General features: G+C 52.7%; 2 protein-coding genes across 2 annotated transcripts; both read right to left on the bottom strand.

Annotated features, from left to right (window-relative positions):
* Positions 1–4,173: 4,173 nt before the first annotated feature.
* Positions 4,174–11,667, bottom strand: NRSN2 (neurensin 2). Its single transcript, XM_075563834.1, has 2 exons — positions 9,770–11,667; positions 4,174–6,296 (listed from the first exon to the last, which is right to left on the bottom strand). The coding sequence occupies exons 1-2, from the start codon at positions 9,959–9,961 to the stop codon at positions 5,871–5,873; spliced, it is 618 nt and encodes a 205-aa protein (XP_075419949.1). The 5' UTR covers positions 9,962–11,667; the 3' UTR covers positions 4,174–5,870.
* An 8,698-nt stretch (positions 11,668–20,365) lies between these two features.
* Positions 20,366–23,628, bottom strand: SOX12 (SRY-box transcription factor 12). The gene has a single exon (XM_075563832.1). It carries the CDS (start codon positions 23,124–23,126, stop codon positions 22,194–22,196), a length of 933 nt encoding a protein of 310 aa, XP_075419947.1. The 5' UTR covers positions 23,127–23,628; the 3' UTR covers positions 20,366–22,193.
* Between the last annotated feature and the right edge of the window lie 1,597 nt (positions 23,629–25,225).

The raw sequence follows: 25,225 nt of genomic DNA, 5'->3' as shown, positions 1-25,225 counted from the left end.
ATGTGAATACTGTCCCCTTATGAGAGTAACAGGTATGTAAAAACAACAACACAGAATGGTAAATCATAGAAAACTAATGAACTGTATTGAGTGCTATGCCATGTATCATCTTTTGTATTATTAAAGCTATTATTATATATTATTTTCATTAGCAAACCATCCCAAGACAATGGGTCGTGTAAAGAAGAACATTAAGAACTGAAAATATAGTAAGGATTTTTTTACAGTATGGTTTTACCTCAATAAATACAGCAGGAATTGATAGATTGCAATCTGTTATTTGTTGTGAAGTTCTACCAGCCAAATCCATGAAGCTGAACAAACTAAAATGCCATTTTGAAAGCAAGCACCCAAACTTTGCCAGCAAGGATACTATTTTAGAAGCAAAGCTGATGGGCTCCAGAAAGGCAGACTTGACACTGGTGGCAAGTACCACAAACAAAACGTAGCAGCCACTGAAGCTTCATATTTGGTGGTACTCAGAATCACCAGAGCTATGAAACCTCACACCATTGCTGAGGATTTACTGTTGCCAGCAGCCAAAGAAATTGTTCGAGTTATGATCAGAGATGAATTTGTTATGAAATTCAGTGCAATTTCCTTATCTAATGACAATGTCCATAGAATACATGACATGTCTGCTGATATTCTTGATCAGGTAATCCAGGAAATTAAATCTGCTCCTCTTCCAATATTTAGCATCCAGCTTGATGAATCTACAGACATTGCAAACTGTTCACAGTGACTGATTTATGTGAGGTATATTAATGATGGCAACTTTAAAGATGTCAAACCTCTTGAAACGACAGCTACTGCACATGATGTATTTGACACAATTGGTTCATTTCTGAAAGAGCATAAGATCTCTTGGGGAAAAATTCGTGTGTTTGCACAGATGGTGCTCCAGCTATGCTAGGATGTCAATCTGGAATTCAACGTTTGGTACTGAGTGAGTCACCAAAAGTTACCAGAACTCCCTGTATGATTCATTGGCAAATATTAGAAATGAAGACGCTGCCACAAGAATTACAAGAAGTAATGAAAAGCGTCATAAGTTCTGTAAATTTTGTAAAGGCAAGCACTTTAAACAGTTGACTGTTTTCCCTATTGTGCAACGAGTTGGATGCGCTGAATAATGCTCTGCTATTTCACACTGAAGTGAGATGGTTGTTGAGAGGAAAAGCTTTAAAATCTGTTTTTGAGCTTCGTGATGAACTCAAAACGTTTTTTAATCAGAAAGCAAGACCAAAGTTCAAAGCACTTTCCAGTAATAACAGTGAACTGCAGAAAATAGCTTACTTGGTTGACATCTGTGCCATCTTGAATGAGTGAAATTTATTACTGCAGGGACCAAATGCAACATGCCTTGATTTGTCTGAGAAGATCCGATCATTCCAAATGAAACTTCAGCTTTGGCACACACACACAAAAAAACACCCCAAAACCGGATGAAAATAAAATTTACATGTTGCATACCTTATCTGTTTTCTTTGAGGAACATGAGCCAGACAAAAGGATTACGATGATTATCTCTGTGTAAGAACACTTGCACATGCTTGAAGATGAAATTTCATCGTACTTTCCAAACCTACCTGACACCCCATTTGGACTTGCCAGAAGCCATTCACAGTCAAATTTGAAGATGTTCCTGAGACAGCACAAGAGGAGTTCATTGAACTTATTAACAGTGATGCAGCAAGACCTGATTTCTCTACAATGCCTGTTACAAAATTCTGGATCAAGTGTTTGCAGTCATATCCTGTTCTGTCTGAGACTGGGTTGCGCCTTCTTCTTCCATGTCCAACAACATATCTTTGTGAAACAGGGTTTTCCGGCTTGTTGGTTATCAAGTCTAAATACAGAAGTAGACTTGTTGTGGAAGATGATCTTCATTGTTGTGCTCTTGCGAAGACTGCCCTGAGAATTTCTGATCTGGTGAGAAAGAAGCTGTCTCAATCTTCACACTGATGTTGGCTATTTACGCATACTGTTGCAAAATGTAGCAATGTAGTTTACTGTTGTTATATTAAGACTGTTACCCATGCTTCAAGACAAAATTTCATTTATTTGTAATTAGAAATAAGTATTTCATAATATATCATTACATATTGTTTTTGTGATTAATTACTATGCTTTAATTATGTTGAATTTGTGACAATGAAAATACATTCTACATATCAGATATTTACATGACAATTCATAATAGTAGGAAATGACAGTTATGAAGTAGCAATGAAGATAATTTTATGGTTGGGGGTCACCACAACATGAGGAACTGTATTAAAGGGTCGTGGCATGAGGAAGGTTGAGAACCACTGCTCTAGAAGGAAGATTTGCCTCCGTTCCTGCCCCCCCTTATTTATTTATTATCAGGTGTATTTGTTTCATTTGAAGCTTAAAATTAATATAATGTAATTCATAGACCACAATTACAATGTGATATATTCACATGGGTTTATAATAAAAACAGAATGAAAATCTTCCTCTCACCCCAGGTCCCCTTCCCAAAGGCAGCCAGATGAATAGATTTTAGGAGTAGCCAAGCAGCATACATATTCTCCTCTTTTAACACCAATATTTTTAGTGGATTCATCGTGTTCTTCTCCTTCTCATCGAACCAGACTTCACAATGGATCCAGACTATGGCCTCGTTTTCTCATTCCTTTACAGCGTTCCAGTCTATCAATGGGACATAACTTATTCATATGTTTATTAATAGATAGACCTCTATTCATCTTTTTATAACAAATTCCAGAGGTAAGTCAACATTTCACATAATTTTGAGAACATGATGGACATGCATTATATTTCACGACAGCTGTAATATTGTAATATATGAAATTTCCATTGGTGACAAAGCCATCAACTCAACTCTCTGCCATTGAGTGGATGCTAACTCATAGCAACCCTATAGGACAGGGCAGAACCTCCCCTGTGGGTTTCTGAGACTGTCACTCTTTTTTTCTTTTTCACCTAATAACCGTGCATTTAAAATTTTTTTGTTCTTTTCTTTTTAAAAAAACATTTTATTAGGGACTCATACAACTCTTATCACAATACATACATACATCAATTGTGTAAAGCACATCTGTACATTCTTTGCTCTCATCATTTTCAAAGCATTTGCTCTCCACTTAAGCCCTTTGCATCAGGTCCTCTTTTTTTCCCCCTCCCTCCCTGTTTCCCCCTCCCTCATGCGCCCTTGATAATTTATAAATTATTATTTTGTCATATCTTTCCCTGACGGCTCCCTTCACCCCCTTCTCTGTTGTCCGTCCCCCAGGGCGGAGGTCACATGTAGATCCTTGTAATCGGTTCCCTCTTTCCAACCCACTCTCCCTCAACCCTCCCAGTATCGCCTCTCACACCCCTAGTTCTGAAGGTATCATACGCCCTGTGCCTTCAGCTCCTATCTGCACCAGTGTACAATCTCTGCTCTGTCCAGACTTGCAAGGTAGAATTCTGATCATGATAGTTGGGGGGAGGAAGCATTTAGGAACTGGAGGAAAGCTGACTGTCACTCTTTAAGGGAGTAGAAAGCCCTGTCTCCTCTCTTGGAGCTGGTGGTTTTGAACTGTAGATATCCCGGATCGCAGCCTAACGCGTAACCACTATACCAGCAGAGCGCCATAAAGCCATAGCTGAACCATGGACAAGGATTTTGGTTTTTATTCTAAGTAAGGTGGGGGTGCAGGGGAGGAGCAGTTACACGTTGGTCTGCTAACAGCATGGTCTGGAGTTCAAAAGCGCCAGGCCCTCAGAGGAGAAAGATGAGGCTTTCTGGTCTGTGAAGGGTCAGTCTCAGAAACAACGGGCAGGTGTACCCTGCCCTCTGGGGTTGCTAGGAGTCAAAATTGACTCGAAGACAATGAACTGGTTTGTTTCATTTAGAAGGTGGGGGCCATAGGAATGTTCTGAGAAAATGAGGGTTAGAGCCTGGCTTTTAATTTTTGATTATTGTTTCGAATCAAAGGCCTCACATGATGTATTGTTAACGTCTTGCATAAAAACAGAGGCAGAGGGCTTAAGTGGAGAGCAAATGCTTTGAAAATGATTAGGGCAAAGAATGTACGGATGTGCTTTATACAATTGATATATGTATATGTATGGATTGTGATAAGAGTTGTATGAGCCCCTAATAAAATGTAAAAAAAAAACACCAAAAAAGTCTTATTGGCAAATGATGAGGGCAAAGAATGTACAGATGTGCTTTATACAATTGATGTATGTATGGATTGTGATGAATTGTATGAGTCCCTAATAAAATGTTAAAAAAAAAACAACCGAGGCAGAAACCAACACAAGTGCAATTCATCAGATGGTGCCCCTTCCCCCACCCCACCCCCTTTGTAGATATGCTGTGCTGCACATGGGTTTCCCAAGCAGGTGGGTTTTTGAAAGAGGATTTCCAGGCCTCTAATCTGAGCGGGGCGATCAGCCCTGGTGGCTGGTGGTTATGTGACTGTGATCCGAATGCGCTGCGATCTTCTAGGCTGCCAGTTCGAAACCGAAAGCCCGGGCTTTCTACTCATTTACAATTTTGGAGACCCCCAGGGGACACTGAGTCAGCATTGACTTGATGACAATGAGTGTGTTCTTCTGAGGGGTCTCTGGATGGCTGGGAACAGCCAACCTTTCAGCTTCTGCCAAGCACTCAATGTTCGCACTACCAGGAACTCCGAAAATAAGAGATGAATCCCTTTCTAAAAGGGATTGAGAACTGACGATGTTAAGTGCCCGGCACAGAAAAAAAGAAGCAACCCCACCAACATCCATCCCAACGGTTTATTGAACGGGAGTGGGGGTGGAGAGGAGGGGCAAGGGGCCCAAGGGCGGTACCGCCAGGCCAGATGGGGATTGAGGACCCTTCCAGGGGTCGGGGAGTGGAGGGGCCTGGGGAGGAAGGGCCTGAGCGCACCTGTTCCGCTGGCTTGGAGCTCCCTCTAGGGGTAGAGAGGATGCAATGCCTCGGACCGGCAGCCTACAGGCTGGAGAGGTTGGTTATCAGCTCCTGGGAGGGCTCTTTAGTTGTCAGGTCAGTTTGTGAATGAAAGGGGCCGGGGAGCGCAAAGTCATCCCAGTTCTCCTGCCTTCCAGCGACACATTTAAATCCATGTCCAAAATTTTGTCCAAGCTCCCTGGGGCCATCAGGCCTCTGGCTGGTCTCTTTAGGCCAAACCTGCACCTAGAGTTGCCCAGGGTCTGCAGATGTGGAATAGCTTCCTGCAGGATGCCTGGTAGCATGAAGCTGGATGCTTCACTTCCCTGCGCACACAGCCCACCCCCACCCCACCCCTGGATCTATAATCTGGAGCCAATAACTCCCCCCCCGACAGGGTGGATTCCGCCACGCTGGTGTCATGCACACCTAGAGAACATGCTCTGTGGAGTGACTTGGGGTGTTTCACATCGTCCTGGAGGGCAAGGTGTGGGGGGTACCTTCTGACCCACCTGAGGCATTCTGGGAGGAAGAGAAGGGCCCCTTGCTCCACCCCTCACCCTTGCCCATGGAGGGAGTACATAGGGTCTGAACCCCTCTTAGGACCGAGGTAGGAACTGAGGGTCTGAGAGTGAGGGACTTGTCCAAGGTCACATGGTGGCAATTTGGGGTCCAAATGGAAGACGTTTTCTGCCCCCCTGTATGGCTTTGAGAGAGGCAGGAGGTACCTTTTAGGAGGATTTGGGGAAGACTAGCATCTTGGATGAGCTCTAGAACTGGGAAATTTGGTCTCCAGACTTCCTGACCTGGAATCAGGCCTTTCAGAGGCCCTGCTAAAAGAGGAAGTTGGGGTGACCATGGGAAGGCGGCTGTGGCAGGGAAAAAGGGCCCTGACCTTTCAGCCAGCTCCTCCTCTGGCTGAGCGGGCAGCTCAAGGGTCCCGTCTAGGCTGGATGGTCTGCACAGAGGACGGCCCAAAGGGGCTGGTGCTTGGTGAGAACCACGCCTGGTTGCTGCCATCTCGGAAGAGTGGGGACAGCTGTTGCTCCGGCTCGTTCCCAAAGACTTCCACCTGGCCAGGCGTGTCGATGTCCCAGGGCTCTGCCTTGAAGTCCTGGCTCAGCCAGCTCGTCAAGGCCCAGCACAGGCAGATGGCCAGCAGGACGCCGGCCGCCGCACAGAGCACCGTGCCTGCCAAGCGGCAGGTGCCCAGGGCTTGGTTGTAGTCAGCTGCCCGTTGGTCTAATACCAGGAACTCACCCTCACCGATGCCCTCCAGTTTGGGGGGCACTGCGTAGCCAGTGGTCAGGGCCGCCACACCCAGCAGCAGGAGCAGGGTCCCTGAGGACAAGCTGATCTGGAGAGAAATAGACCAGGAAGTAGTCAGGGTCAGCCTGGGCCTCCTGGCCACAGAGTCTCCTTGGATCCCAATGGGATTGAAAGGTCACCTCTTGGTGCAGCCTTAAGAGGTAGGAATCACAGAACACATTCAAACCAAACCAGTCACTACCATTAAGCCAATTCCCACTCAGAGCCACCCTACAGGGCAGGGTAGAACTGCCCCTGTGGGCTTCTGACACAGTAACTCTTTAAGGGGTTAGAAAACCTCTTCCTTCCTGGGAGGAGGAGCTGGTGGCTTTGAACTCTAACCTTTTGGTTTGCAAATCAAGGCCTAAGAACTATGCCACCCACCAGGGTTCCTGTACAGGACACACCAGTTGGGGTCTAAGTGACCCATTCCGGAGCACAAACAGCCATGTTCTATTTGGATTCTTAAAGTTTCTTGATTGATTTCCTTCCCAGCCCCCACTCAGTTCCCGCCTTCTCCTGCCCACCCTGAGTCCCCTCTTGTATGATTTGGGCCTCATCGAATCCCCGTGTCCTACCAACCTTTGTTGTCTCTGCTAATACCTACATGCTCCTCAGATCTTACCTCAAACTCCACCTCCTCAAGGAAGTCTTCCGGGATACCCACCCACACCCAACCCACCTCCCGCACACAGGCAAACAACCTGGCTGCATAGGCACTCTTCAGTACCTTCCCCGGGGGGGCGCACGCTGATGTGTGTTTTGGTTCCTAGAGACTGATGCCTGCATTGGGTCAGTCTGTTGTCCAAGACCTTGGGAAGCAAGGATGCTACTTTGAGGACTAAGGGGCTTCTGACTCAGGCCATGGTATTTTCAATTGTCTCAACTGCAGGGGAAAGTTGGATATTGAATAAAAAAGAGTGAAGAAGGATCGTTACATTTGAATTATGGGTATTGGCAAAGATGATTGAAAGTACCACGGGCCGCCCAAAGGACAAACAAACCTGTCTTGGAAGAAGTACAGTCAGAATGCTCCTTAGAGGCAAGGATCGCGAGACTTTGACTCACCTGCTTCGGACATACTTTGAACCTAACGTTGTCAGGAGAGACCGGTCCCTGGAGAAGGACATCATGCTTGGTAAAGCAGAGGGGAAGCGGGAAAAAGAAAGACCTTCCACAAGATGGACTGACCCAGTGGTGACAATGCTGAGCTCACACTTCAGAGTGATCGTGCAGCTGGGCAGGGCCGGGCAGCGTTTCCTTGTTGCCCTCAAAGCTGCTGGGAATCGGAACCAACTTGATGGCGGCCTCACAACAGAGAAATGAAGAGACGTCCTAGTGGGGCTACGGTGAAAGCAGGAAGCTGCTAACTTCAAGGTTGGCAGTTCGACTCCACGAGCTGCTCCCTGGGAGACAAGTGTGGCAGTTCTCCAGGAGAAAGATCACCGACTGGGAAATTCTATCGGGCAGTGCCACTTTGTCCCCCCCCCCCCCCCCCGCCACCACCCCCGGTCACTGTGGGTTGGTATTGACTTGATGACAACAGGTTTGGAGCTAGTTTCTTAAACATAAGCTTGTTTTTTTATATATATGTTTCTTAAATCTAAGGTCTGAGAGCCCCTGAGCTGTACTATTTGGCTCACTATATGGTGCAGTGAGTTAAAATCTTGGGCTGTTAACCACTAGGTCAGCGGTTCGAACCCACCAGTAAACTTATGGGAGAAAGATGAGGCTGTCTGTTCCCTTACAGCTATATAGCCTCAGACACCCTGTCTAGGGTTGCTATGAGTCAGAATTGAGTCAAGGGCAGTGGCTACTGCCTACCATAGTGCTACCAACAATCCAGTGCAGCAGCGTGAGGAATGTTTGCTGAATTACTAAATGAACCACAGCTAGAAGAGCTTCAGAGCCCATAACAAGAAGACCGTCTCTTCTGAAATTCTGTGTCCCTGAGAGAACTCCCTCAAAGCCATGGAGGCAGTTCCGACTCATAGTAGCCTACAGGACGGGGTAGGATTTCTAAAACTAACTCGCTATGGGAGTAGAACGCCTCCTCTTTCTCCCTCAGAGCGGATGGTGGTTTTGAACTGCTAACTTTGCCGTTGGCAGCCAAACGCATAACCACTATGCCACCAGGACTCCCTCACAAGAGGGCAGTGCGTCACAGTGAGAAAATGCTCACAAAATTGATCTACATGCTCACCCCTTCTTGGATGTGTCCTCTGGCTCTCCGGACAAAGGCTACTTCCTCTCCTGGCATTCTCTGCATACCCGGTCTGAGATTGGTATTTGCTCTGCCTGGGTTGGTACCTCGCCCTATGCCTCTATCTCCTACGAGGTTCAGCAAAGAGCTGTGCCCATTGTAGAGACTTGGCTCACCGCCCTCTCCACACCTTTACCCACGTGTAAAGAACGAAAGACAGAATGAAGTCACCAAGGATTTCATTTTGCTTAGATCCACGATCAATGCTCATAGAAGCAGCAATCAAGAAATGAGATGACGTTGGCAGGGAGCAAACGAAAAGAAAGCAAACAACATATTGCCTTGGGCCGATCTGCTGCCGGAGACCACTTTACATTTTTGAAGAACAAGGATGTCATTTTGAGGACTAAGGTGCGCCTGATATAAGAAGGCATGGTGATTTCTAATCGCCTTCTCCGCACGTGAAATTCGGATACTGAATAAGGAGGACTCGAGCAGAATGGTGCGTTTGAAGGACGGTGTTGGCCAAGAATAAGAATAAGCTGTCTTGGGAGAAGTACAGCCAGAATGCTCCTTACAAGAGAGGATGGTGAGACTCATCTCCTGTACTTGGTCAGGTCATCAGGAGAAGCTGGATCCTGGAAAAGGCCATCATGTCGCTGATGACACAGAAGGCCAGCGAAAGAGAGGAAGGCCCTCAAGGAGCCAGACTGGCACAGAGGCTGCAACCATGGGCTCAAACATAAGACTGGGAGGGCTTCTGTTCTGTTGCACACAGGGTTTCTATGAGTCGGAACTAACAACAACATCTAGGCCTGATCTTTCTCCCTGAGCCAGGCAGTGTACACCAGCACCCAGCCATGGTCATTGGCTCACGGATGAGCAAGTGACCGGGTCAGAACTCATGTGATGTTTGACAGGACGTCTGGGAACGAGAAGCATTGCCTCGTTTCCGAAGGAACGACCCTGCTGGTGCGTGAAGTGGAGGTCTAGGGCCAGCGTGGTAACCATCAGTCAGGGAACAGGACGGAAGCACTTGCGGCTGAGCATGGGCCAGAGGGAGTGGGTGCCAAGGGTAGTCTGAAAGCGAAGGGAAACTTCGAGACCTCCTCAGGGCGATGGTTTGAAGGCCTCGGTCCCTCAGTCTCTGGTCTCATCTCTAGAATGAACAGCACTTTCTCTTCATCGCGTCAAGCTGTGGGAGCTGGGCTTTCTGCAAGACTCCAGATTGCTCCGTGCCTTTCCCTCACCCTTCTGAGCTTCCATTCAGTCCCATCACCGCCAGGAAGCCATAGGTGCTGCTCTTCCTCCGGCCTTACCTTCCAGCACAGCGAGGGCCAGGGTCTGTGACGTGGGCACGGGGCCGGGGGCCCCTCAGGATCGTCGCTGAGGGCAGCACCCATACAGTCTTCATAAAAGAGGTGGACATACGACCGCACCCCATACCACTTGCCATTGTCCACCTCGGGGCTGTGGCTGCAGCGCCAGGAACGATCACAGCTCAGCATCATGGATCCCTGGCTGCGGCCGACAGGGGAGGCATCAGTGACAGCTGCCCAAGGTCCCCTCACTTCTCAACACCAAACACTCATAGCACATCCTGGCCTTCTGGAACCCCAACCTGTCTTTCCCTCAGTACACTGCCAATGAACCAATGCAACGAAGTGCTTGACTCAAGAGCTGGTATCTCTAGCTAGCTATCTCTAGCTAGCTATCTAGGTAACTCTAGCTAGCTATCTACCTATCACTTATCTATCAAGCCCATTCTGACTCATAACAACTCTATAGGGCAGGGCAGAACTGTCCCCATGGGTTCCGAGACGATAACGGTTGATGAGAGTACAGAGCCACATCTTTCTCATGTGGAGTGTCTTGTGGATGCAAACTGCTGACCTTGTGATTAGCAGCCCAATGTTTAACCCATGACACCACCAAGGCTCCTCCCCTATCGATCTATTGATTTATATATCTTTGATAGATAGAGATCTGTGTCTCAATCTATGCTTATCTATATAGGTAGATAGATCTTTGATAGGTAGATAGAGAGATAGGGTAGATAGAGAGACAGTGGCTGGAACTGTGGGCTCAATTTCCTCATCTGTACAACACGGCTAATCATCACACCTGCTTCATAAAGTGATTCTACCCAGTACTGAAACCATCACTGTTCTATTATTGCTGTGATTTCTCTACTAATATTTCTGTTGGGGCATTTTGGGCCCTGTATCTTGGACAACAGATCTTCAGCCTCATGCTACTTACAGATTCTCACCCCCCCCCCATCCCATTCAAGGCTCTTCCTGGAGAGAACTGTCCCAGCTGACAGTTGTTCATCAGTCAGGTCTCTGATGTCACAAAGTCCTAGAAGGTCCTTTCCTAGGTTGCCCTTGGAACACAAAGCAAATCTCCAAGTCCCAAGGGATTTCATCCCAAGGGATTTCATCCCAAGTGAGGTGAAAGTCAGGGGTCCTCAGGATTAGGGGTTCGTTGGCTCAAGGACTGTTTGCTTTCTTAGAGGGAGATGAGGAAGCTCAAGAATGGAAGGTCCTTGTGTGAGCACACTCAGCCAAGAGACAGGAGCCAAGTCCACAGCACAGCTCTTTCACAACAAGGTTCCCCGAGGGGGGAACACCAGAAATAAACAGATGACAGACAGACAAAAGGAAACACACACACACACACACACACACACACACACACACACACACACACGGGGAATACTGCTCAGCCATGCAGAGAAATACAGCCCTGCCTCAAACACCAACACCACTGACCGTGGAACACAGCAGGCTGAGGGGAGTCGGTGAGACACCAAAGGGCAAACACCGCACGGTTCTGCTTCTGTGAAATAAGCAAATCCACAGGAACCAAAGGTCATGTGTGGCTACAAGCCTGGTGGGGTAGTGGGGTATGTTCTGGACAGTGAACCCTAAGTTAAGTTCCACAGGTGGAACCTGTTGTCAGGCACCACTCGGAGGCAGGGGGTGCAGTGGGGGAGGGGAATGAGACTTTCAAGATTGACAACCTCAGAAAACCCACAGAGGCAGTTCTACTCCGTCCAGAGGGTCACGGAGGGTCAGAGGTGACTCAATGGTAGTGAGTCTGGAGTTTGAGGGTGGGTTGGAGCTGAGAAGGGGGACTTTTGCTTTTAGGGTGGCAGGGAGACGGGCAGTCTGGTGGGCTTCGGGGGCAGAGATTTTATGCTAACGGGATGGAATCATTTGGAAAAGGGCACCAAGAATGTGTGGAGGGAGGAAGTTGGGGGAAGGAGGGGTAAAAAGAGGAGCTGATACCAAAGGCTCAAGTAGAAAGAAAAGGTTTTGGAAAGGATGATGGCAACATATGTACAAACGTGCTTGAGACAATTGACGTATGGATTGTGATAAGAGTTGTAAGAGCCCCCAATAAAATGATTTATTAAAATCAATAAAATGAAAGAATGCACAATCTGTGGGATGTGATCAATGTCACAGAATTACACATGTAGTCACTGCGGAATTGTTGTGTTGTGTACATTCAACATCATTAAAATAAAGTCGAGGAGGTGCTGGGGTGCTTCCCCCCATCCCCTCCCACACACCTGTCCTCAGCCCCCTTGAGCAGTTTCCAATGAAATAAAACCATGCGCTTGCTCCGCAAGGTAAGAAAGATCTCTAGGCCCTTCCAATCATATGTGAACCTCAAATCCTCTCCAGAAACTTAGAGCCCATACAACATACACATGCACACAGCACCGCCAAGAAACACACTCGCCACCCAGAGACACACAGACGTGCCACCGCGAAACATAGATACACACAGCACAAAGACACGGCGAAGGTGCAAGTACACACACACATACACACACACACACACCAGCAATGCGCACATAAAGGCACACCCCCCCTTTACAAAGTATATTGAGGGGGTTGCCTCGCGAACCCACACGAACACACATGAATGCTGTGGACAAAGCCTGCCCATAAATCGAAGCTCTCCCATAATCCCCTCACCCACAGTTCTGGGGAGGAATCAGGATCCGGGCTGACCGTGCGAGAGCGCACGGCGGGGAGCAGGAGGGGCCGCCGGGAGAGGGCGGAGCGACCCTGGAGGGCTCAGGGCTGGGAGAATGGATGGCGCCGGAGCTTCTCCCGGAACCTGAGGGCAGCGGCCGTTCGGAAATGGCCCTCGGGGAAGGGGCAGCGGGATGGAGGCGAGGGGGATATTAGCCTGGGTTGGTTCCTCCCCTGCAATTCACCGCCCCGCGCCCCTAAAGGTATATAAAACCGCTCAGTCCTGCTGTAGCGGGCGAGGAAGGTGACCTTGATGCTGTCTCCCGCCCCGCCAGCCTGGCCCTACCCTCTCCCATTTCAGGGAGGCAGTGGGGGGTACAGTCTGGCGGGCTGGGGGAGAGAACAAGAGGATGCTGGGGAACCCGGGACCAACCATGGTTGCCATGGGAACCGCTGGGCGGTGTCCTTGGCCCAGGGAAGAGGATGCTGGCGGGGAGGGGGCAGAGGAGGGCGCTGCGGGGTCCTGGGTGGGTGGGGGGTTGTGGTGGTGGAGATGGGGCGGGAGAGGCACACCGGGTGGTGACAGGCGCGAGGACCTGAAGATGGATAGCCTCTCTCGGGTCTCCTTCCCTTCCCCCATAACCCCGCCCACCCTGACCTCCCGGTTCCGAGCAGGGGCGCTCCCCGGGAGGGAGAGGGGCCATCGATCAGGAAGTGAATTCTGGCTCTGCCATCTCCCGTCGACTCCCATCCCAGTTTGGGGCCAGACCCATTTCCTTCGAGGTAGTCTTCCCCTAGGGGGAAACTGAGGCAGCCCGGGGTGGGACTAAGTCTCCAAGAGAGAGCAGGGTGGGGGTCTCGTTGTTTGCACACTGCCCAGCCGGTCAACCTGGAGGCGTCCAAGGGTGGTGGGCGGGAGCCGTCCAGGCGCGCCACCCTCTTAACCACCCCAACCCGGCCACTACCCTGAGACCCCCACCTAAAGCCGGAAGCAAGTGTCTGTCCGGCCGAGGGGGTGCGGCCAGAGCCGGGGGTGCAGGCCTGGGGGGGGGGCGGTTTCCATACCCCTGGGGAGGGCGAGGGAAGGGTCAGGCCGCGAGGCGAGCAGCGGCTGAGCTCACCTCTCCGCCCGCTGCCTCTGCCGCCGCGCGCGCGGGAGCCGAGCGGGAGCGCGCAGGTCCGCGCCTGCGCCGCCGTGGGGCCAGCGCGGGGGAAGGGGGAGGGGGAGGCGCCTGCCAGCCACTGGGGCTGCCTTTGCAGATTGCCTCTCGTGCCCCTGCAGCTCCCCGAGTCCCTTTCCCGTCCCAGAGCCCCCTTCTCCTCACTGGGACTCCAGGCCCCCTCCTGAAGACCCCACCAAGAACCCGGGCCCATCACCCCACAGGCTCCCTTCCCCCCTCAATGAAGATTCTTTTCTGCACCAAACCTTCATCTCTCTCTGGGTCTCCCTCCCTAAGGACAAAGAGCCCCCAGCTGGATGGAGAAACGAAGTACCTATTGCCTTCACAGACTCCCTTCTTTCAAACATCTCCTTGGGCAGGAGGGGCCCTGGAGGACCACCCTCCCTCCCTCTAGTTTTCAGAGACCCAGGGGCATGTGACTCCCTAAAGCACCCCCCTCCCCTCCGCGTGCCCCCTCACTTTCTGCATCCTCTTATTATCCCTTTGAAGGATCAGTCTCCCTGACCCGGAAAGGGAGCTGGGTTAGGGGAGCAGAACCAGAACCAGGGGTCCTTCCGACAGGAAGTTGATATTCTATCCATTGACCGCCAATGGGAGACTGGGGAGGAAGGGAGTAGGTACACTGTCTTCCCCCTTCAAGACCAGGCCTCCCCTCATCTACCTGACTAGTATAAACACTTCATCTGAAACTGTAACCCCTCCTCCACGCTTTCTCCCCTTCACCATGACAGCTTGTGTATACTTCTTGTATGTTCTTATCTGTTGACTTATTGTGTGTTTCCATCCACCAGCACGTAAATGCTCACGAGGACAGAGGGGATGTCTATTTTACTCATTGATCCCTAATGCCCAAGACAGTGCCTGGCAGCTATTAGGTGCTCAACATTTATCAAGTAAGTGAATAAATTCAGCACTGGAACCAAATACAGACAGAAGAGCAGGAAAAGAAGCCTTGTCCAGGAGCTACAAGCCCGTCAGGTGACTTCTTCAAGTCACTTAGCAAAACCCCCACTTACCTCACACCGGGTCTTTCCACTCCAGGTTTGAATCCATCACTATCTGGGTCTCCAAAGAGCTCACAGGCTCAGTTTTTGGGTTGTTGTTTTTTGTGTGTGTGGGGGGGAGTGGTTTTGGAAGAGAAAGAGAGCTTGACATTTAGTTAAAAGGAAACCCTGCAAACAGCTGAGGATGAGAAATTGGGTTGCTAAGAAACCTCCAAGGATGGGGAGAGGGTTGGCATCCACTGCTAGGCAATCTGGACGCTAGAAGACAGGTAGGTTTGATTAGGCGCATCGAGCACCTTTCCATGTTGTCGGTAGGTGCCATCCAGTTGACTCTGACTCATAGCGACCCTGCGAACAATGGAACGAACGCCACCTGGTTATGTGTTATCCTCACGGTTGTGCTGGAGCCACTGTGCTGATCCAGCTCATCAAGGGGCTCTTATTCGCCACTTTGTAGAATGTCCTTTTCCAGGGACTGGTCTTACCTGATAACGTCTAAAATGTGTGACTCGTCGCGTACGAGATTGGGCAAATTTTTAAAGGCTCCTAATCCAGCCATGTCAAGGTATAAAAGGGGAAACTGAGGCCTCAGGAGGCGAGATGACTAACCAAAGACCTGTGGGGAGCAAAGCACAGGAAGAGAGTGTACACAGATGAATCTTTTATTCTCATATATTAAGAAGCCTGGCAGGCTGGGGTTCTGGGGGGAGGGAGGCCTTCACCCTTGTGAGTTGGAGGTAAGTCCCAGTCACATTCTCATAATTAATATTGTTCCCCACTATACCCTCCCATAATAGTGCTACCTTAAAGTTACCTCCTATAAGCACATGGTTGATTATATCTCCCTATAAACAGACATCCTTTTCTCTCTTCCCGCCATGTCACCCAAGCCCCCTCAAACCCCCCAATACAGGTATTCGATTTCTTCATCTATGAACTCAGGGTCCTTAATGTAGATCCCACCCACCTTGTGATGCATGTAACTACTGAATATGCATGTCTTATTATTAATATCCTATTAATGTCCCAAGATAGTAAAAGTTCTCAATCACTTCTCCCAGTTCCACGTGGACCATCAAGAGGAGCTGAGGTGAGCATGCTACCATAAAATGTGTCTGTCTGACTCCTTTATTTTACTCTCTCTCTCCTATCTTACCCTCTATGACTTTACTATAATCTGTATACATTATCGCCGTCCAATTGTGCCTACTGGTCCCTTGGTTGTTGGAGGCTGGTTTCCTCTGACAAAGACCCTCAGATTTCCCAACAAGAGCAAAGCCGTACATCGGAGGCCTGGGCTGAGCCTATTTACGGGAGCACCCCAGGCCATCTGTCCATGTGGTGTAATGATCTTGAGTCATCTGGACCTCTTACATGATGTTCAGTGACCTAGCCTTGGCAACCCTCCAATCATCACCTCCATGACCTCCTATTGGTGATGTGGGTAAGAAAGGCCAGCCCAGATTCAAGGGGAAGGGAATGGATGGGAGGCATGTCGAAGAAAGGGTGGCTATGGTCTGAAACCATGAGTCTACTGGGGCTTGGGGACATAGCATCCTTAGCTCCCCCTGGCGGTGACCTGTCCATTCCTGTGTTTATGTCTTTCTCTTCAGACCTGTGAGGTCCAAAGAGACCAGGTCTGTCTTTTCCACCTTTTCATATTCAGTGATTAAGGAGCTTGGATGGTGCAGTGGTTACAAGTTGGGCTAATATCAAGATCAGCAGTTCAAAACTACCAGCCAATCTGCAGCTTTTTCTCATTCAAGTCTCTCTGCTCCACTGCCACCTGGTCCGAGAAGCCCTCTCTGATCCCACCCCATGCGTCCCTAACCTGTTACTCAGTCTGTCACAGCGCCTTGAAGGCCAGAGGTCTTCTCATTAAGAGGTTCCTTTGCTTCTTGCCTGTCTCTCCGGCCTCAGTAGTCTGTAAGAATCCTCGGGAGAGGGATGCTCCATCCCAGCTGTCTAGCAAGAGCCCAGCATCGTGACATGTGCGGTGACCATCTATCTGTTGAATCGGTGCAGTGCCATTGGCGCGGTGTCTAAACGCGCAGAAACGGTAGGCGATTGTTCTTAGAGCAGTGCTAGTGGCTGCCTATGTGTGATAGTGAGATTTCCTGTGTCAACGTGGCTCCAGTGGGAACACGTGGGTGGTTTAGACTGTCTATCTGGTCCCGGCTTGGTTGGAGGGCAACCAAGTAAATGGCTTTCTGAAACTGTTCTCCCTTGAGGTGGGCCACACACTATCTCTCTGCTTTTACTTTCCTGTTGACAAGCCACGTGGAACCACGCTGAGATCTGCGATAGCTCTGGAGATGCTTCCACTGCCACTGGATCAAGACTTTGCACCCACTAGCCTCTGATCTTCCTGCAGTTTTGCATCATTGCATGTGCTGCGTGAGTCTGAAGATGGATTCATGGACTAGTATTGGATGTATAGGCCAATATCAGACTTATGGACTTGATCTGGACTGGGCTGCGATGTTTTCTTTGGTATAAAGCGCTAATACACATGAGTGTCAAAGAATTTGTTTCTCCAGCCAACCTGGTCTAACACATGACTCCTGTAAAGAGTAAGTCATGGAAACCCACAGGGTCAGCTCTATGCCATCCTACAGGGTCACTATGAGTTGGAATCGACTTGATGGCAGTAAGGTTGTCTGTCTATGGGACTGTTTGATGCAGATGGGTGACTGAACGAGCAGAGGCCAGCCCTTCATGAAGCTTGCCTACTTACCCGATGGACAAAGGCAAACTAGAAACAACATACCTGAAATGCCAGGTAGGGAGAAATTCTTTGAAGACAAATAAAGCCAAGGAAAGGGATCATGTCAAAAGGGGGCACTGATATTTGTACAGGAGAGTCAGGGGAGAACTCTTGGAGGTGGCTACTCTAGACCTGAAAGACCTGATGGACATGAACCACGTGGTTATCTGGAAGAGCATTCCAGGCAGAGGGAATAGCAGGTGCACAAGAGCTGTGAGGGTGTTTGGCCCGGAGGAGGGCCAGCAAAAAGACGTGTGGCTGCCGCAGGGAAGAAAGAAAGGGCAGTCGGAGATGGGCCAGGCCCGTTCCAACATGGCTTCACAGACCATGACGAATGCTTGGACTTTTAAAAAATTTTATTTTTTGTAAGCTTGTACTTTATCTTGAGATGGCAGCCACAGGAAGCTTTTGAGCAGAGGAGTGTCAGTCTTCTACTCTAACTAGATCCCTTGGGCCGCTGTGGGGGAACAAAGACTGAATAGCAACTTGTTATGCAGCGACACAACGCCAGCACATTCACGTGTGGTTATCTGTGAAGCCTTGGAACCAAGACGGTTACAGAATCGCCCAGGCAAAGGGCCGAACCAGGGAGGAGGCAATGTCCACAGGATTGGAGTGAGCCAGGCCCACCACCCCAACACCTTTACAGGCCAGGACTCCGGGCTTTCAATTCGTTCCAACCACTAGGTGTCCCCAGCAAACCCATATGCAGGTTCTCCCCAACCCCCACTCCTTGCCCCACCTTTCACTGGTCAGAATCTGAAATGGGAGGAACAAAAAAAAAAGTTTCTCTTCTACTTTTACTTCGACACTGCCCGCCCCCCCCGCCCCCCAACTTTACATAGGGAAACAGGCCTGCCCCAAATCCCAGTGCTCTAGAACAATCTATCACTCAGTCCGACATGTTACCCTGCCTCCCTCCGAGCAGGGCACCAGGGTCAAGCACACAGATAACCTCCTTCCCAGGGCTGTGACCAGGGAGGGGACTGCAAGTTCAAACTGCATGCCTGGAGAGAAGGGAAGCTCTGGAATGACTTGCTGGCGGAGCCGGAGTTCCCAACCTTCTTAATGCCACGGCCCTTTAATAGTTCAAGTGGGGGTGACCCTCCAACTGTAACATTTTCATTGCTACTTCACAACTGTCATTTTGCTCCTGTTAGCAATTAGTCGACTCCTGTGAAAGGGTCATTCGACCCCCCCAAAGGGGTCGAGACCCACAGGATGAGAATCGCTGTCCTAGTTGATGCCAACTGCTTTGCAGACGGGAAAGGGGTGCAGCCTCAAGGCTGGAGCCTGTGGTGTTGGGAGAAGGAAGACTCCCCCGATGTTGAGGGCATCCAAGGTGACCAGCGCAGTGGCCCCCAGGCCCTGGCACCCTCCCGTTGCATACTTGAGTTCAGAAGCAGACACTGAGACTGAGTTTGGGGTGTAAGATGTTTATTAGGGATGAACACCTGTGGAAAGAAGCAGGAGCAAGCAGGTTTGGGCCGAGGAGAAAGCCGTCCATACCTGCTGGCCACACTGTGGAGCCCTGCGGTGAGCAGTCTGCCTCTGTCCCAAGTTGGGCTGAAACAGCTAGGAAATGGTCAAACCCTTATACCTTACTTCAGAGAACAGATTCCAGCTGTCCTGGGAGGCCCTATCGACTGGCTCGGCGGCTCTCTGCAGCTGCAGCAGACCCTGAGAGGAACTGACAGCTAGAATCTAAGCACTGCCTGTACTTCTCAACCTTCGCCTTGGTGCCCTTTTTAAAGGGTTTGCCATCTTGCTTCCAAACAGACACACCAAGGGGAAGCAATTGTACTTCCTCCACTTCCAGGCCCAATCTCTGTAGGCTCCCAGCTCCCAAAGACCCTTTCCAGATGAGCCTTGGCTCTTGAAGGGAATTTGCTCATGTTTAGAACTCGATTGGGTAGAGGAGCAATGAAGGGGAAGATATTGCTTTCTTAACCCTTCAGGAGATTCAAAAAACCAAACCTAGGAATTAGCCAGGTCTTTCTATCTCACCTCAGATAGGATATTCAGGCTGCCCTGGGAGGACATAACTTGAAGGCCAGGTGGTTTTTCCTGCAGCTGTGGCAGGCCCTGAGGTCTGTGCCAGGCACTGGGACCTATCCCATCATCCAAGCTGAGGGTCTGTGCTGCCCGCAGGCTTGGGGGGGGGACGGGGACGGACAAGGCAGTATCCTGAAATGATACTGCACCAAAACCCACTGGGAATCAGGGACCTGCCTCTGACCTGGGTTGCTTACATGTCCTCCTCCAAGTTGTGTGACCCTCTTGAACCAGTTTCCTCCTCAGGGCAATGGAGTAATGCGCTTTAGAGAGCCCATCCTAAAGGCTGCTTGCCTCAAACTTCACCTCCCGGCCATGATGTAGATACTCTGTATTACGTTCCCCTTTTACAGATGCTGAGGGGCCAGGTCACACAGGTGCTCCACAGTGGAGCTGGGCTTTGGGCAAAGACTGCGTGTGTGCAACCCTTGCTTTGTAATCCTCACCGAGAGCAAGGTTGAGCTGGCCACCTTGGACCAGCGCTGCCTGCACACCTGTCTCACACAAGAGGGATCACTGGGGTTTAGTGATCTTCAAGCCAGCTTTCATTTTAAAATTCAGATTGATTCAACAAAGCATCCAGATTTCCAGTTTCTCTTGAAAAACTGACCATCTGGGTCATCCTGGACTTCCTACAGGGTCACAACTGGGAGGTGGTGGGTCGCCACCACTTTGAATTGACTCATGAAGCCAGTGTCCAGCCCAGCCCCTGAAGGGATGGGTTTTCCATCCTACAAGAAGGACCAGGGAGGTCTAAATGGAGGAGCCTGAGGCTAGAAGGACCAAGGGCTTTAGTCTGGGACACCCAGTTCTTCTTGCAAGGGGCTGGCATAGAGCTAAATCGTCTGAATTTGAACTTGGCAAACAGTGCAGGGGCAGTGAGGAAATGCACAGACATGCAGAGCCACAGGGCAAGGTCGGGGCAAATACACTTTATTCAGTCCTGGCATCAGACTGGCGCAAGTTCTGCTGGGTGGGTGCCAGTGCCCCAGAAGGAGGGACCCCTCCCCTCTGCTACGAGACTAGTTCTCTAAGACCACAGACAGCGACACCTCTTCACTCACATGACATTTTTTTCATTGTCTTTTTTGTTTTGTTTTTTCTTAAAAAAAAAAAAAGAGAGAGAGAGAAAGAGAGCGCGCGCGCAAGAAAAGGCCCAGAGCCGGAGCACCAAGCTTAAAGGAGGCAGCTGGTGGCTTTGTCAGCGACGGGAACGCGTGAGGCAGAGACCTGCAGAGACCCTGGGCAGGGGTCCCGGAGGACTCTGGGACCGTTTGTTCCTGAGATTTGTGTGTGTGAATGAGTGTGTGCAGCACCCCGCGGCGGGGTGAACACACGGCCGGTGAGATACAGGTAGTGAGGGCAGAGGGGGCATGGGGAGGCCGGAGGGGCGGGGCTTCAGCAAGGAGTTAGTTGGAGTAAATGAAGGGCAACAGGGGCAGGGTCCTGAGGGCACCCTGAGGTGGACACCATTTCCTCCTACCCCCATTTTCTCACGTGGAAGCACTGCGGTGCCAAGGGTCCACCCCCACTGCTCTGACTGCACCGGCTCCACGTCGCCGGCTCCAGCGATGGTCCCCTAGCAAGCCAGCAGTTGAAACGCCTGGCTCGTCCTGCCAGCCCATCTGTTAGAACTCAGTCTCCGCCCCATAGCACCAAAGTGCCCGCTTCTCCCACTGAAGACTGCGGCGGTGAGTATGGAGAGGGGGCCTAGGGAGGGGCCCCAGCTGGGAGGGTACCCTGAAGTGATAGGGCGTTTCTCCAGAGAAAAGGGAGCATCAGGGGACCTGGCCACCAACAGTCTGGTAGAGGTCTTGGTTCCGGGTTTTCTTGGGCAGCCAGCCCCTTCTCTTGGTGGGCTTCCAGAGAAAGCTCCTACCCTCGACTCCCAGGTGGGGAAAGGAGAAGTCTCTGGGGGAAAATTGGATGTGGGGGCGGTCACGCAGTAGGGGAGCGGTGCAGAGCAGGGCCACTTGGGAGAGCTCCAGAGTCTAAACCACCCCAGCAGACCAAATGGTCTCTTTCTCCCCTTCCAAGTGCTCCTCCCAATAAGGCAGTGACGCCCCCCGTTGGCTGGTGAGGAAGTGGCGTGGCTCCCAGATCAAAGGATTTCTCAGGAAGGCTCTCCATGCCCTTCCCCGTCCGTCCACGCTTCTTTCCGAAGCGGGGGGCCGAGGCGGGCGGTTCGGGCTAGGACCAGCCCCCTCCTCCCAAGAAGCATTAAGCATGCGCGAGGAGGGGGCGGGGCCTGACCCCGGGAGTAGCGCGCCCCTCCCCCTCCAGCAGGAGGGCGGGAATGGGAGGAGAGCGCGGGGGCCGCCCAGCCGCAGCGCCCCCAAAACTGAATGTGTGGGGCGGGCCAGGCAAAAGCAGAGGGATTCGGGAGCAGGGGGGCGTGTCCTCCGGCCACGAGGAGGGGCGTGTGCAAAGTGGGGGAAGGGTGCAGGTTCCTAGGAGAGGGCTGGAGGTGTATCGGAGGGGGGCTGGCTGCTGGTGGCTGTGCGGGATGGGGCAAGGTGGGGAGGAGCATTAATGTTAAAGAGGGGGTGGGGGCTGGGCAGCCTTGGGGTGTGTCTGCGGGGGAGGGGCATGTCTGGATTCGAAGGGGGATGGGCACGTCTAGGAGGGGGATGGAGGCTGCGCGGGAGATGGGGTGCCAGCCTCGGCCTCCGAGGGGCCCCAATACCTGATTCCTGTATGTAAACAGCTGGTTTGGGGGCGTACGCGCCCCGCTGACGGTGGGCTCAGTAGGTGAAAACCAGGTCGGCGATGCTGGACGGGCGCCAGTCCCCGGCGATCATCTCGGTAACCTCAGGGGTGCAGTAGTCCGGGAACTCGAAGTGCGACGTGCCCGATGGGGGCGGCAGGTCCGGGTCTCGGTCCAGGGCACTGCAGTCCAGGCCGGCGGGGCCAGGGGGCAGCCTGGCCAGAAAGCCTAACGGCTCCTCCCCCGACGCCACCGGCTCCTCTTCGCCTTCCTCCGCAACCGCCCCGTCCTCCTCCTCTTCCTCGGGTTCCTCGTCCTCCGACGGGGTTGGAGAGGCGGCGGTGGCTGCTGCCCCCTCTCCCGGCGGGCCCTGGGCACGCTCCACCGGTCCCCGGGCGGCCCGCCCCGCCGGGACCATCCTCCACAGCTCCCGCCCGGGGGTCTCGACCAGGCGCACCTCCAGCAGCTCCTCCTCGTCGTCTTCCTCCTCCTCGGGCGCCGCCGCTCCGCCCCCCAAAGGCCCTCCCGCCGCTCGGCGGCCCCCGCGGCCGGGCAGCTGCGCCCCGGGCTTGAGCCGGCTGCCGCCGCCGGGGGGGCGGGGCCGCGCCTTGGCGGGCGCCCCCTTGCTCTTTTTGCGCGGCCGGTACTTGTAGTCCGGGTAATCCGCCATGTGCTTAAGGCGCAGCCGCTCCGCCTCCCGCACGAACGGGATCTTCTCCGAGTCCTGCAGCAGCTGCCAGCGGCGGCCCAGGCGCTTGGAGATCTCGGCGTTGTGCATGTCGGGCCACTGGTCCATGATCTTCCGCCGCTCGTGCTGCGACCACACCATGAACGCATTCATCGGCCTCTTGATGTGGCCGCTCGGGGTCTTGCACCAGCCGGGCTCGCGCGCCCCTTCCTCAGTAGTCCCGGGCCCCGGGGGCGGCGGCCCGCTGTCCCGCTTGGCTCTCGCGCCCCGCTGCTGCACCATCGCGCCTGGGCCCGGGGCCGCTAGACGCCGCCGGGGGCAGTCAGCATCCTCCGCGGCTGGGGGTGGGGGAGGAGGCAGCGGCGACGGAGGGGCGGCCCCGCCCCGCGGCTCGGCCCGGCCCCCACGAGCTGGGGAAAGAGGAGCAGGGCGCTCCGGCCCAACGGACGGCGGGGGGAGAAGGTCAGCAGCGCCGGCTCAAGCGGGCTCGGCGCGCCCCCGCCGCCTACGGCAAGTTGCGCCGCGCTGCACGCCACACATTGTTTTGCGGGGGCGTGGAAATTGCAGCCCCCGGATCCCCGCGGGCTCGCTCTGCTGCCGCCTTCACTGCTGCGGCCCGTGCGCGCCGCTCCCCGTCCCGCCGCCGCCTTCCAGTGTCTTTCTTCCCGCGCGGCCCCGCCGCGCGCGCGCCACCCCTCCCCCCTCGCCGTCTGCGGGCCGCTGCGGCGCGCGCGGGGCCGCCCCGTGTAAACACCGAGGTGCCCGCTTGGGCTGCGGCCGGGCCACGCCTCGCGCTCACCCGGCGCGTCACCGGTTGCTGGGCAGAGAACCTGATATTTGCATCTCCCAATCGCTGGCCGCGGGGGTGGGGCGGGGCTCAGACTGCGGGGTTGGGCGGTCTCGCGCTGGGATGGGGCGGGGGGCGGGGGAGACGGATGAGGTCGGTTTCTTTTCTTAGGCTAGGGGCTCGGGGGAGGGTGGGGGGAACGCCGGGCGAGCTTCCCATCTGGCTCCTAAAGGTTCTCCCCGCGCTGCATTGCCTTTGAAAAGTCAGCTTATTCCGGCATATTTGCCCGCAGGTAGGACCTCCATCCTCCCCACCCCCCTTTTGAGGAAGTCTTCTCGAATGGTCCCAGCTCCGAATTGGAGGAGGTGGGGACTAGGCTCAGGTTAAGGTCTTTGAGACAAAGTCCTCAAGGAGACAGATCCATCTTGTTCAGAGAAAACACGCGGCGCCTTATGGACTCAATAAATGCTTTGGGATCCAATGGACAACCCCCCATGTTTCTTTCCAGGTCGTTCGAGCGGCCACAAAAATCTCGAGAAAGAATGAATGACGACCACTTTACAAAGCCCGTGGTCGCGGACTTCGGTCCTAGCCCTCTCCTCCCGGGCTCTGCGCACCTAAAGGCTGAGGATCTCTTCTGCTTGCCAGGGGTTCGGATCAGAACGATCCTCGTGCTCTTCAGTCTCGGGCCGGAGGATGCGTGGGTGCTGTAACCCCACATCCTAACCAAGCGACCAGTTTGGGTGCGTCTCTCACCCCCGCCCCCCCGCACGCCCCCAGCCGTTTGGAGAAGCGTGCGCGAGCGCGGGGGCGGGGCCAGTTCAAGGGGCGGGGCCATACGCAGGCGCGTGGCAGGGAGGAGGGGGCGCGCACTGCCCGTTTCCCACGTGCGAGCCCGCCTGGGTACCGCCGGGCGTGTTCCTCCAGGGGAGGAGGTCACCTTCATGGCGCGCGGTGGGCCCGGTCGATGGGAGGGGTCAGAATTAGAGTTTCGAGGGTGGCTTTACTCCGGGGCCCAGTGGGTACGATCTGGGACCGAGGCGCACTCGCCTCAGGCTGCAGGTCATCCTTTCTTTCAAAAGCCGAGCTGGAGGTTGTGGGACTGGGGAGGGCAGAGTGGGGGAAGTGCAGCTCTGTGGAAGCCATGGGGAGTGGAGTGTGTTGCTATCCGGGATTCCTGCGAGGCTAATGAGAGTTTCCTGGGTAGGAGACCGTGAGTGACTTTAAAAGGGACCGGGCTCTTGAAAAGAGGAGAGGGCCCTGCGCTTGCTCCCTCTGCTGAATGTATTGCACTCTGATTTTACAGCTGCAACCTGGGAGACCGCATTGCTTAGGGACTTCATGTCGGTGGAGTCAAATTTTCATCGTTCTCCCGGGTCTCCTTTCGGGTGATCCTTAGGATGGGCATAATACAGTCCTTCCCTCAGAGGTGGGTTCACAGATTGAGATAATGAAATAGTGCACGTCCCTGACACCTAGTAAATGTGCACTATACGGGGCTAGATTTCCCAGTGGGTTCCTAGGGAATCAATAACATAGAGACATGAACAAAATGAGAAAAATGGAAGGGAGCCTGTGTGGGTTTGACATTTCC

This window comes from Tenrec ecaudatus, chromosome 12 (genome assembly GCF_050624435.1).
Source record: "Tenrec ecaudatus isolate mTenEca1 chromosome 12, mTenEca1.hap1, whole genome shotgun sequence".
Lineage (NCBI taxonomy): Eukaryota > Metazoa > Chordata > Mammalia > Afrosoricida > Tenrecidae > Tenrec > Tenrec ecaudatus.
This window is presented reverse-complemented; position numbering and strand designations above follow the sequence as displayed.